At 36.4% G+C, this 13,162-nt stretch overlaps 1 protein-coding gene across 2 annotated transcripts in view; it reads right to left on the bottom strand.

The window, feature by feature from the left end:
* VPS50 (VPS50 subunit of EARP/GARPII complex) overlaps positions 1-13,162 on the bottom strand; it is a 131,250-nt gene that overhangs the window by 19,054 nt on the left and 99,034 nt on the right. For both annotated transcript variants that reach the window (XM_030822092.1, XM_030822093.1), the window contains one exon: positions 6,368-6,448. In XM_030822092.1, coding sequence (XP_030677952.1) covers positions 6,368-6,448 — 81 coding nt within the window. The remainder of the gene's footprint in view (positions 1-6,367; positions 6,449-13,162) is intronic.

Genomic DNA, 13,162 nt, shown 5'->3' with positions numbered 1-13,162 from the left:
GGGACTCAGTTTTTACTAAGCTCTTAGCAAACAGTTAAAAAAACAAAAACACATTTCAACTCACAGGCACACTGGCCACCTTTTTTTGCCAGGAGGGTGGGAATATCTTCAGATCATGGGTAAAGATGCAAAAGGCTGGCTACTTGGAGTCGCTGACAGAGTACCAGAAGACTGCCAGCTCAACAGTTACCAATCACTCCAAATATTTCAATATTTAACTTAATATAAACTTATTTTGGTGAATAAGTTTCCCTTTGTACAGCAAACATGAAAGAAGGCTGTTTAGAATACTGGCATCGGCATAACAGTTATTTGAATAGTTGCTGCGTTACACCTCAGAGAAAGAGACTTTTAATTATTGTTTTCTGGGGCACAAAGGAGAGAGGTCAAGGTAGTGACACTGCAGGAATCTTAACATCACTGATGACAGTATAATCCAGAGTCACTTCACTGTGAAGGCCATTAAGAACTTCTATAACCAAATATATTTCTAATAACAATAAGCTTGAATTACAAATGGTCATTATACTTTTAGTTTAAGTATAGAGTTGTGCAGTACTGACATGGCAATCAATTCCATTCATTACATTTTTTAAAAAATTCCATAAGAGAAATTTACAAAAAAAAAATAGAATAAAAGCTATGTTAAGTTAAGCAATAGCTCATAGTACAAAAATGCTATTATGTTTTTTAAAGTTAACCTGAATAAAAGTTAACCCCTGCCCCCACTCAAAGTTTTAAAATGTTGATTGAATCATTGACAGAGTTAGAAGAGATGCTAAACATTATATAATACAACCCCTGCAGTTTATGTACTACTTTCAGTATGGAAAACACTCCATGGTTATCTCTATTATGGAGTTTAAAGGTGAGAATATATAAGTAGGCAGATAGCAAAACTAAATGTTTAAATGCAAATAAAATAGCTTTAAAAAGCCCTCAAAGAAAATTTAGCACAAAAATTGGATGTAAACACATCTAATAGTGCACAAAATATAAAGCTAGATTACTTTTTAAAGCAACTTTATAGTAACAAATCTCCAATTATTTTCCATATGAATAAATGAGACATCAAATGCATACGTATAATTTACTCCTATAAATTTAGCAAAATGCAAATAAAAATTATAAAACTTTTCAAGTTAGAAAGTGGTCTAATTCTTTAGTTCTGTTTTTTTTTTTTTATTTCCTATCTTCTCCTAAAGACAGTGTCTCTTTTCAATCTCTAATTACTCAATTAGCATTTAAAAGTTAGTTTGGGAATAACTGTGCTTCCTCTAGGGAGAAGCAGGATCATGGATCCATGCAAGTTAATTAATGTCATATCTCCATCATTCATTTCCCTCTAAAAAGGAAATAACCCTACTCCAGCAGAAAAAAAAAAGGAGAATAAAAATTCACAAAATTAAATACTGTTTGGCACCAATTGGTTGTCTATGCTATTTAATCCTGGTAGTTATTGATAAGAAACAAGTAAGGAACCTTACAGTCATTCATGACTCCCCTTCTTCCTCACCTTCCACATCCAATCAATCACTACAACATGCCTAAACAGACACCTCTCTTGTTTGTTCCTTCCCAATGTTACTATTTAAACAGGTCACAGGCTCCTTAGCAGTCTTGACTGGACTATTCTAAAAGCCCACGAATAGAGAGCTCTGTCTCTAGCTTCTCCTATTTCTATGCCAGTTTCCACAGTTAACTGATTTTTCTACAATACTGATGTGAACTTTCTCAAATAGAGATGTGATCATAACACTCCCTGGTTTTAAAGCCTCAATCCAGTCCTTCCAGGAAAAAGTCTAAACATGTTACCATGCTATTACCTGTTTACAACTGACTCTAGCCTAAAACACTGTTCCCCAAAATATCTTCCTCCTACTAGAAAATAAACTCTACATGGGTAGGGAGTTTTGTCTGGCTTCCCCACCTTCCCCTACAATTGTATCCTTAATTCCTAGAACAGTGCTTGGCACCATATATAGTGTTCAACAAACAGATGCTAAACAAACATTTGTTGAGTAAGGGTGGCTCACTCTCCTATTTCCTTTAGGGATCTTCAATGTTCCTTTCCAGAGGGATCTTCTCTAACTGCCAAATAAAATTACACCCTTTCTCTCTATGTCCTTCTCACCTAAGTTCTTCATTGCTCTCAACACAATCTGATGTTAAATTAGATCTTCATTTATTCCTTAACTGCCTCCTCCACTCTGGGGACCATCAGTCTACCACAAAGTACCTAGGCATGCAATATGTATTGCTGAATGAATTAGTAATAAAGATAGCTATCCAACTATCTTGTATCTCATCCTGCACCCTCGTCACATAGCTCATTTTCTGACTGCTTCCAATACCTCTTAGAGTGCTCTCAATTTTCTTCTCAGTTCAGAGTTGTAAATACCTATTTCAGAACAAGTCAAAGAATGGTGAGGAGACCTAAAACTCTGAAACATGAAAAACGAATAAAGGAACTGGGAGAAGAAATGACTCACTTGGGCAAAATGGGTGGCTACTCAACGTGGTCCAAAAGAAGTAGAAATAGAAATAACAGAAAATAGTTCAAGAGAGAAGCATATTTGGTTACATCATAACAAAGCACATTCTCTCAGACAGACTTAAGGCAAGCAGGGCTGCTTTGGGTGGTTATGAGTTCCCAGAAAAACATCACTGGAGATGTTCAAGCAGAAGCTGACAGTTACTAGCTGTACAGGTTAAATGAGCACAGATAAGTTTCCTTCTATGAGTAAAAACTTGGAAGATTATACTCCAATAGTATAACAAAACTCCTAAGCATCAAACACTTCTGCTTTTAAAATATTGTATAATTAAGCTAAATCTGATATGAATTTTCTGACAATATTGTACAATCTCAAACTCAAAATAGCTCAAGGATCCCCATGAATACCACACACTTATAATAGCAGTTACTTTTAAATTTCATTCTTTCGGATTAGATATCATATACACAATATATTTATAAAACTAAAAGTTTCTTTGAATTTAGGTACTAACTAGTTAATTAGGGATAGAACAGGGAGGTGGCTCTAGAAAATAATGGAAGGCAAAGAGAGGGTATATCTATAGTCTGAGAGAATATAGTTATCTTTCATATGACAAGAGGAGCCAAAAGCATTTACCTAACTACCTCCTTAGTGCCTCCAATACAAATGCACTGAGTTCCCTTCTACTCAGGGAGCTCTTTCACAAAAGCATTCTTTAGAAGATCACTGGAATTGTTGCCCCCACTTCAAAAGGCTTTCATTAAAATACCTTCCTTTGTTCCCAGTTGTATGCCTGGCATTTGAGGCATAAAATTTATGATAATTATTTGCTTAAAGACTAAAGTTCTGTGTTTATATTTAGGAAAATATGCTTGAAGAGAGCAAGAGAGTCACGAAAATGTCAAGCTGACATAAATAAATGGTATGTGCTTACTGCACATTTAAATAAAAAGCTCCTAAACTGGCTGTTTCACTTTACAGGAGTACAATAAGTAAAGGATATAACCCTTTAAAGACTGAAAAATGAAACCTTAACCACCTTTATTTTCACAGTGAGAGTCACATTTTTTAGCCCTTTCTACCACCAATGTACTACTACAAAGAGAATTCATATTTATGAATGTTTCTGGACAAATTTTTATTATCAAAGATTTAAAGTTGGCTAAAGGACCGGGTACAGTGGCTCATGCCTGTAATCCCAGCACTTTGGGGGGCTGAGGCAGGAGGATCACCTGAGGTCAGGAGTTCAAGACCAGCCTGGCCAACATGGCGAACCCGTCTCTACTAAAAATACAAAAACTAGCCAGGCGTGGTGGTGACAGCCTGTAATTCCAGCTACTCGGGAGGATGAGGCAGGAGAATTGCTTGAACCTGGGAGGTTGAGGTTGCAGTGAGACAAGATCTTACCACTGCACTCCAGCCTGGGTGACAGAGTGAGACTGTCTCATAAGCAAATAAATAAATAAATAAGTTGGCTAAAGGTCTTAAAGCAAACAATTTAGTTAGCATAACCAAATGGATAACTAAAAATTCACCTTTCTGCTGTCACCATCACCTATACCAGCTTCCTTTCTTACTTTTCCTATTAGACAACTTTTCTTAAACTTTTATTTGATGTGACAAACAAATTTTCTTAGTTTACATTGAATTTACATGATAAATTATTTCAGGTGGCACTTTTAAGACCACAATGATTCTATTTTGCCTTTTACAGCTTAAAGAGAAGTAAAACTTAGAAAATCTATATGGAGAAAATAAAATTACCAAAAAAGTATTTATTAAGATTTTAACTGACATGCAAGAGAAATACAAGGAAAAATATTACTTCCATCTAGTTGGTTTCAGATTGATTAAGCTATAAATTATTTTAGTAGCCAAAGAATGTATTGAGTAGCAAGAAATCAATTAATGTACTCTGCCAATGTAAATGCAAATTAATGAAGTGAAGAAAATTAATATATACCAGCTTAAAAAATCCTGAGATCAAGCAAGTTCTAGTAAATAACAAATATATTTTCTAAAATAACAAACCAATGTTTATCAGTACTCCTTCTATGAGTAAAAACTTGGAAGATTATACTCCAATAGTATAACAAAACTCCTAAGCATCAAACACTTCTGCTTTTAAAATATTGTATAATTAAGCTAAATCTAAATAATTCTTATAAACTAGGTGGCAAAATCTGAAGCAGAAATCCACATCTTAAGGGTCAAATCTAGAACTGGAGTTTGATGATCGTAGCTAGCTGGGATGACACAGAAATGCCAGGGGGAATGGCCCTAGTGGTAAAATTTGGCCCATCGATCTTGGGACTTTCAGTAAGAACTAAGAAAAACTTTAGCTGTGGACTAAGATCTGGAGAATAAGATTTGATGCTCAAGGTTATACTTAAGTATCAAATAAGAAGAATCAAAATCGAAACACAGAAAACTGCAAGTGGGGCTGAGACCAATGGATTTTACAAAACAAAGACTAAAAAAAGAAAAGAAAAAAGCGAAACAAAAAGGGTGGGTCAAATAAGGAGCCTTGACTCTGAAATTGAAGATCAAGGATTAAACAAATATCAAAACCAAAAAAACAAGCCAATTATGCCAAGAAACAAGAAACTCAGGGACTAGAGTATATTCATCTACTCTGAACATTTACTGAAGCAATGCTATGTGCCAAGGTAAGTGATATGACTGTATTTTAAAAAATGTGTTGGGTAAAAGGATCTCCAAATGTTAAGAGAGAAGGATACCAGTTATTTCTTCTGCCCAAACAGCGCCCATCTGAGATATCAGCACATGCCTCACTCACATTATTCACATCTCTGCTCAAGATGCCCATCCTATCACTGCTTCAGTTTCATCTTAGTACTCATGAGTATCTGACACTATGTTACACATTTGTTTGTCTCTCTCCTCCAAAAAAATACAAGTTCCAAGACAGGAAATATCTCTTCTGTGCTCTGATGGATTTCCAGCTCTATAACAATGCCTGACATATAACAATTGTTGCAACAGTATTTCTTAAAAGAATAATCATGGCTTTATAAAAAGCTTCAATAACAGAGGTATGCACATAATATAGAGCTTATGAAAAAGGAGGAAAATGATTGCTTGTTTTTGTTAGGTTGAAGGAATAAAGGAAAAGTCAGAGAAGCCTAGGGTTAAAGTAGATGTGGAGAAACGTCTGAACAACATAAATTTCTGGCTACAGTGACCAACCACAAGAAAAAAAGTTTTACTCATTTTAAATGCTTACATTAGCTGAAACAGTACAGGAGGTCAACCCTATGTTGCTATCTAACCTATCTTCTTAAAACATGTATTTCATCCTGTGACAACAGTCAAGAATCAGGCTCCCTACTACACACCAAACTAAACCCGAACTTTCTCCTTGAATTTCAAAACCATTTATAAAGTGTCCCAAACACTCTTGGCAACCTAACTCTACAGCATATACCAGTGTCCCAATCATAAGATCTGTCAAACTTCAGGCTGCACCCACCTCAAGGCCCTTGCTCACCCTGTGTACCTTAATTTAAAGACTTTTCTCTTTCCCATTAATCCTATGCCTGGTCTTCGAAGCCTAGCACAAGTGTCACTTCTTCCTTTAGTCCTCCTCTGATATTAGTTTTTCACATAAACCTTTCTCTTCTTTGAACTTGTGCTAGACATATGCCCAATATCATATTCTTTTATGTATACTAGTTTCTCTGATCAGACTATAAGCAACCTCTGTTTTACTTCCTATATGCACTCATTTAATTCTGAGGACTCAGCTACTCAATACATATAGACACACATTTACATGAAATTGATTGAATAGCTAATTTCCATTTTATATAATCCAAAAGAATTTATTCCAGTTTGTTACTTACTAGATCAATAAGGCTTTCTTGTATTCTGTTTAGAGTTGTTCTTAGTCTACTACTACTAAGGCCGAGTCCTGTTGATTCCAACTGAAAAAGAAAAAGGTTTGTTAGATCGTTCTAGAGATCATCTTGCAAATGTTACATCTTCAAATTAACCGAGGTATTTGATGAGTTTTCACTGAGATACTTAGCCTTCTGAGGGTTTCCAAATGGCATTTGCAAATTCTAGCACATCAAGCAAAGGAGTCAAATCTTAAGGGAACCAAAGAAACATTTACCTGTGTGCATTTACACGACACACTAACATCTATCAGATAATCTTAAGAATTATCAGGAGAGAGTTCTCCAGAATTTCTTTCTCACGAGTCATTTTTAGTTGCAAAACTTGAGATTTTAGATAAACATATTACACTCTGTTATATGTAAGGTATGCTGTGCTGTGTTCATGTGGCAGCATAACAACGTAAGTTATATTTTTTGCTTATTTTTCTTATACAAATTAGTGATAGCTTAACTCCTCATTCAAAAATCAATACAATTTTCTATTAGGCTTGGTAAACATTTCACAGTATAGATAGAAATCTACTCACTACAAACAAAGCCAAAGCATTTATAAAAACCTTCACACAAGAGCATAAATGAGAAAAGTAAGAATAAGACATGAAAAGCCAGTTAGTCAGCTCCTTGTGTGATGATTCCATTGATGAAAATAAATTTAATTTAGAGGTAATCATACATAGTTAAAGGCATTTGGAAAAATATTACAATGTTCTCTATGAGCCAATAAATTTAAAACATTATTAAGAGTAAGCTATAAAATGTGTCATTAACAGTCATAGAAATTATGTATGTACATGTGACTATACATACACACAAGCATACATGAACATTTATTATTCCTCTTCCATTTGAGATACAAGAATGAGAAATTACACGTGTCAGAGTCTTATGTGAAAATAGTTGTGCCATAACACTGCAATAAAACATGAACTAATTTTATATGCTAATTTTATAATATTTAATACATTTTATTTTCTCCAGGTTTTATAAACTTCATTAATCCATTTTTCTTCTATTTTCATTAAGGTATTATTTATATATAAATTACATTCAGTCCTTTTAAGTATACAGTTTGATGAATTTGGTAATAGCATACAATCGCAAAAAGCACCATAAAAAAGATAGAGTTCCCTCCCACTTAAAAATGTCCTCATACCCTTTGCCCTTATCCCCTTCCCTCACCCTTAACCCCTGACCTGCTTTCTCTCACTATACTTTTTGCCTTTTCTAAAATTTCATATAAATGGAATCACATAGTATATAATCTTTTGTGTTTGATGTGTTTTACTCCGAATGCTTTTGAGATTCATCCATGTTGAGTCTGGTGGTATTTTGTAGTGTTTTATTGCTTTACTGTATTTAGTAGTATGGATACAGTACAATCTCTTTACTTGTTCAGTGTACTGATTCGGTCAATTAACATTTGGGTTCCAGTTTTGGGCTATTTGAATAATGTCACCATGAACATTCATGTGTGTGTCCTTGTCTGGACATATATTATTTTCACTTCTCTTGGGTAAATAACTAGAAATCGATTTTTTTTTAACTTTCTCATAAAGTTCTTTCATTACTATTATTATTATTATACTTTAAATTTTAAGGTACATGTGCACAATGTGCAGGTTTGTTACATATGTATCCATGTGCCATGCTGGTGTGCTGCACCCATTAACTCATCATTTAGCATTAGGTATATCTCCTAATGCTGTCCCTCTCCCCTCCCCCACCCCACAGCAGTCCCTCCCCCCTCCCCCCACCGCACAACAGTGTGATGTTCCCCTTCCTGTGTCCATGAGTTCTCATTGTTCAACTCCCACCTATGAGAGAGAACATGTGGTGTTTGGTTTTTTGTCCTTGTGATAGTTTACTGAGAATGATGATTTCCAGTTTCATCCATGTCCGTACAAAGGACATGAACTCATCATTTTTTATGGCTTCATAGTATTCCATGGTGTATATGTGCCACATTTTCTTAATCCAGTCTATCGTTGTTGGACATTTGGGTTGGTTCCAACTCTTTGCTATTGTGAATAGTGCCACAATAAACATATGTGTGCATGTGTCTTTATAGCAGCATGACTTATAGTCCTTTGAGTCTATACCCAGTAATGCTATGGCTGGGTCAAATGGTATTTCTAGTTCTAGATCCCTGAGGAATCGCCACACTGACTTCCACAATGGTTGAACTAGTTTACAGTCCCACCAACAGTGTAAAAGTGTTCCTATTTCTCCACATCCTCTCCAGCACCTGTTGTTTCCTGACATTTTAATGATGGCCATTCTAACTGGTGTGAGATGGTATCTCATTGTGGTTTTGATTTGCAGTTCTCTGATGGCCAGTGATGATGAGCATTTTTGCATGTGTATTTTGGCTACATAAATGTCTTCTTTTGAGAAGTGTCTGTTCATGTCCTTTGCCCACTTTTTGATGGGGTTGTTTTTTTCTTATAAATTTGTTTGAGTTCATTGTAGATTCTGGATACTAGCCCTTTGTCAGATGAGTAGGTTGCAAAAATTTTCTCCTATTTTGTAGGTTGCCTGTTGACTCTGATGGTAGTTTCTTTTGCTGTGCAGAAGCTCTTTAGTTCAATTAGATCCCATTTGTCAATTTTGGCTTTTGTTGCCATTGCTTTTGCTGTTCTAGACATGCAGTCCTTACCCACGCCTATGTCCTGAATGATATTGCCTAGGTTTTCTTCTAGGGTTTTTATGGTTTTAGGTCTAACATGTAAGTCTTTAATCCATCTTGAATTAATTTTCGTATAACGTGTAAGGAAGGGATCCAGTTTCAGCTTTCTACATACGGCGAGCCAGTTTTCCCAGCACCATTTATTAAATAGGGAATCCTTTCCCCATTGCTTGTTTTTGTCAGATTTGTCAAAGATCAGATAGTTGTAGATGTGCGGCATTATTTCTGAGGGCTCTGTTCTGTTCCATTGATCTATATCTCTGTTTTGGTACCAGTCCCATGCTGTTTTGGTTACTGTAGCCTTGTAGTATAGTTTGAAGTCAGGTAGCGTGATGCCTCCAGCTTTGTTCTTTTGGCTTAGGATTGACTTGGCAATGTGGGCTCTTTTTTGGTTCCATATGAACTTTAAAGTAGTTTTTTCCAATTCTGTGAAGAAGGTCATTGGTAACTTGATGGGGATGGCATTGAATCTATAAATTACCCTGGGCAGTATGGCCATTTTCACAATATTGATTCTTCCAACCCATGAGCATGGAATGTTCTTCCATTTGTTTGTATCCTCTTTTATTTCATTGAGCAGTGGTTTGTAGTTCTCCTTGAAGGGGTCCTTCATGTCCCTTGTAAGTTGGATTCCTAGGTATTTTATTATCTTTGAAGCAATTGTGAATGGGAGTTCACTCATGATTTGGCTCTCTGTTTGTCTGTTATTGGTGTATAAGAATGCTTGTGATTTTTGTACATTGATTTTATATCCTGAGACTTTGCTGAAGTTGCTTATCAGCTTAAGGAGATTTTGAGCTGAGACAATGGGGTTTTCTAGATGTATAATCATGTCATCTGCAAACAGGGACAATTTGACTTCCTCTTTTCCTAATTGAATACCCTTTACTTCCTTCTCCTGCCTAATTACCCTGGCCAGAACCTCCAACACTATGTTGAATAGGAGTGGTGAGAGAGGGCATCCCTGTCTTGTGCCAGTTTTCAAAGGGAATGCTTCCAGTTTTTGCCCATTTAGTATGATATTGGCTGTGGGTTTGTCATAGATAGCTCTTATTATTTTGAGATATATCCCATCAATACCTAATTTATTGAGAGTTTTTAGCATGAAGTGTTGCTGAATTTTGTCAAAGGCCTTTTCTGCATCTATTGAGATCATCATGTGGTTTTTGTATGTGGTTCTGTTTATATGCTGGATTACATTTATTGATTTGCGTATGTTGAACCAGCCTTGCATCCCAGGGATGAAGCCCACTTGATCATGGTGGATAAGCTTTTTGATGTGCTGCTGGATTCGGTTTGCTAGTATTTTACTGAGGATTGTTGCATCAATGTTCATCAAGGATATTGGTCTAAAATTCTCTTTTTTGGTTGTGTCCCTGCCCGACTTTGGTATCAAGATGATGCTGGCCGCATAAAATGAGTTAGGGAGGATTCCCTCTTTTTCTATTGATTGGAATAGTTTCAGAAGGAATGGTACCAGTTCCTCCTTGTACCTCTGGTAGAATTCGGCTGTGAATCCATCTGGTCCTGGACTCTTTTTGGTTGGTAAGCTATTGATTATTGCCACAATTTCAGAGCCTGTTATTGGTCTATTCAGAGATTCAACTTCTTCCTGGTTTAGTCTTGGGGGGTGTATGTATCAAGGAATTCATCCATTTCTTCTAGATTTTCTAGTTTATTTGCATAGAGGTGTTTGTAGTATTCTCTGATGGTAGTTTGTATTTCTGTGGGATCGGTGGTGATATCCCCTTTATCATTTCTTATTGCGTCTATTTGATTCTTCTCTCTTTTCTTCTTTATTAGTCTTGCTAGCTGTCTATCAATTTTGTTGATCTTTTCAAAAAACAAGCTCCTGGATTCATTAATTTTTTGAAGGGTTTTTTGTGTCTCTATTTCCTTCAGTTCTGCTCTGATTTTAGTTATTTCTTGCCTTCTGCTATTTTTTGAATGTGTTTGCTCTTGCTTTTCTAGTTCTTTTAATTGTGATGTTAGGGTGTCAATTTTGGATCTTTCCTGCTTTCTCTTGTGGGCATCTAGTGCTATAAATTTTCCTCTACACACTGCTTTGAATGTGTCCCAGAGATTCTGGTATGTTGTGTCTTTGTTCTCATTGGTTTCAAAGAACATCTTTATTTCCGCCTTCATTTCGTTATGTACCCAGTAGTCATTCAGGAGCAGGTTGTTCAGTTTCCATGTAGTTGAGTGGTTTTGAGTGAGTTTCTTAATCCTGAGTTCTAGTTTGATTGCACTGTGTTCTGAGAGACAGTTTGTTGTAATTTCTGTTCTTTTACATTTGCTGAGGAGAGCTGTACTTCCAACTATGTGGTCAATTTTGGAATAGGTATGGTGTGGTGCTGAAAAAAATGTATATTCTGTTGATTTGGGGTGGAGAGTTCTGTAGATGTCTATTAGGTCTGCTTGGTGCAGAGCTGAGTTCAATTCCTGGGTATCCTTGTTAACTTTCTGTCTCGTTGATCTGTCTAATGTTGACAGTGGGGTGTTAAAATCTCCCATTATTATTGTGTGGGAGTCTAAGTATCTTTGTAGGTCACTCAGTACTTGCCTTATGAATCTGGGTGCTCCTGTATTGAGTGCATATATATTTAGGACAGTTAGCTCTTCTTGTTGAATTGATCCCTTTACCATTATGTAATGGCCTTGTCTCCTTTGATCTTTGTTGGTTTAAAGTCTGTTTTATCAGAGACTAGGATTGCAACCCCTGCCTTCTTTTGTTTTCCATTTGCTTGGTAGATCTTCCTCCATCCTTTTATTTTGAGCCTATGTGTGTCTCTGCACATGAGATGGGTTTCCTGAATACAGCACACTGATGGGTCTTGACTCTTTATCCAATTTGCCAGTCTGTGTCTTTTAATTGGAGCACTTAGTCCATTTACATTTAAAGTTAATATTGTTATGTGTGAATTTGATCCTGTCATTATGATGTTAGCTGGTTATTTTGCTCGTTAGTTGATGCAGTTTCTTCTTAGCCTCGATGGTCTTTACAATTTGGCATGATTTTGCAGTGGCTGGTAACAGTTGTTCCTTTCCAAGTTTAGTGCTTCCTTCAGGAGCTCTTTTAGGGCAGGCCTGGTGGTGACAAAATCTCTCAGCATTTGCTTGTCTGTAAAGAATTTATTTCTCCTTCACTTATGAAGCTTAGTTTGGCTGGATATGAAATTCTGGGTTGAAAATTCTTTTCTTTAAGAATGTTGAATATTGGCCCCCACTCTCTTCTGGCTTGTAGAGTTTCTGCCGAGAGATCCGCTGTTAGTCTGATGGGCTTCCCTTTGTGGGTAACCCGACCTTTCTCTCTGGCTGCTCTTAACATTTTTTCCTTCATTTCAACTTTGGTGAATCTGACAATTATGTGTCTTGGAGTTGCTCTTCTCGACGGTTATCTTTGTGGCATTCTCTGTATTTCCTGAATCTGAATGTTGGCCTGCCTTGCTAGATTGGGGAAGTTCTCTTGGATGATATCCTGCAGAGTGTTTTCCAACTTAGTTCCATTCTCCCGTCATTTTCAGGTACACCAATCAGTGGTAGATTTGGTCTTTTCACATAGTCTCATATTTCTTGGAGGCTTTGTTTGTTTCTTTTTATTCTTTTTTCTCTAAACTTCTCTTCTCACTTCATTTCATTCATTTCGTCTTCCACCACTGATACCCTTTCTTCCAGTTGATCACAATGGCTACTGAGGCTTCTGCATTCGTCATGTAGCTCTCGTGCCTTGGTTTTCAGCTTCATCAGGTCCTTTAAGGACTTCTCTGTATTGGTTATTCTAGTTATCCATTCGTCTAATTTTTTTTCGAGGTTTTTAACTTCTTTGCCATTGGTTCAAATTTCCTCCTGTAGCTCTAAGTAATTTGATCGTCTGAAGCCTTCTTCTCTCAGCTCGTCAAAGTCATTCTCCGTCCAGCTTTGTTCCGTTGCTGGTGAGGAGCTGCATTCCTTTGGAGGAGGAGAGGCACTCTGATTAAATTTTAGAGTTTCCCGTCTTTCTGCTCTGTTTTTTTCCCATCTTTGTGGTTTTATCTACCTTTGGTCTTTGATGA

Source organism: Nomascus leucogenys, chromosome 11, assembly GCF_006542625.1.
Source record: "Nomascus leucogenys isolate Asia chromosome 11, Asia_NLE_v1, whole genome shotgun sequence".
NCBI classification, from domain to species: Eukaryota; Metazoa; Chordata; class Mammalia; order Primates; family Hylobatidae; genus Nomascus; species Nomascus leucogenys.
This window is presented reverse-complemented; position numbering and strand designations above follow the sequence as displayed.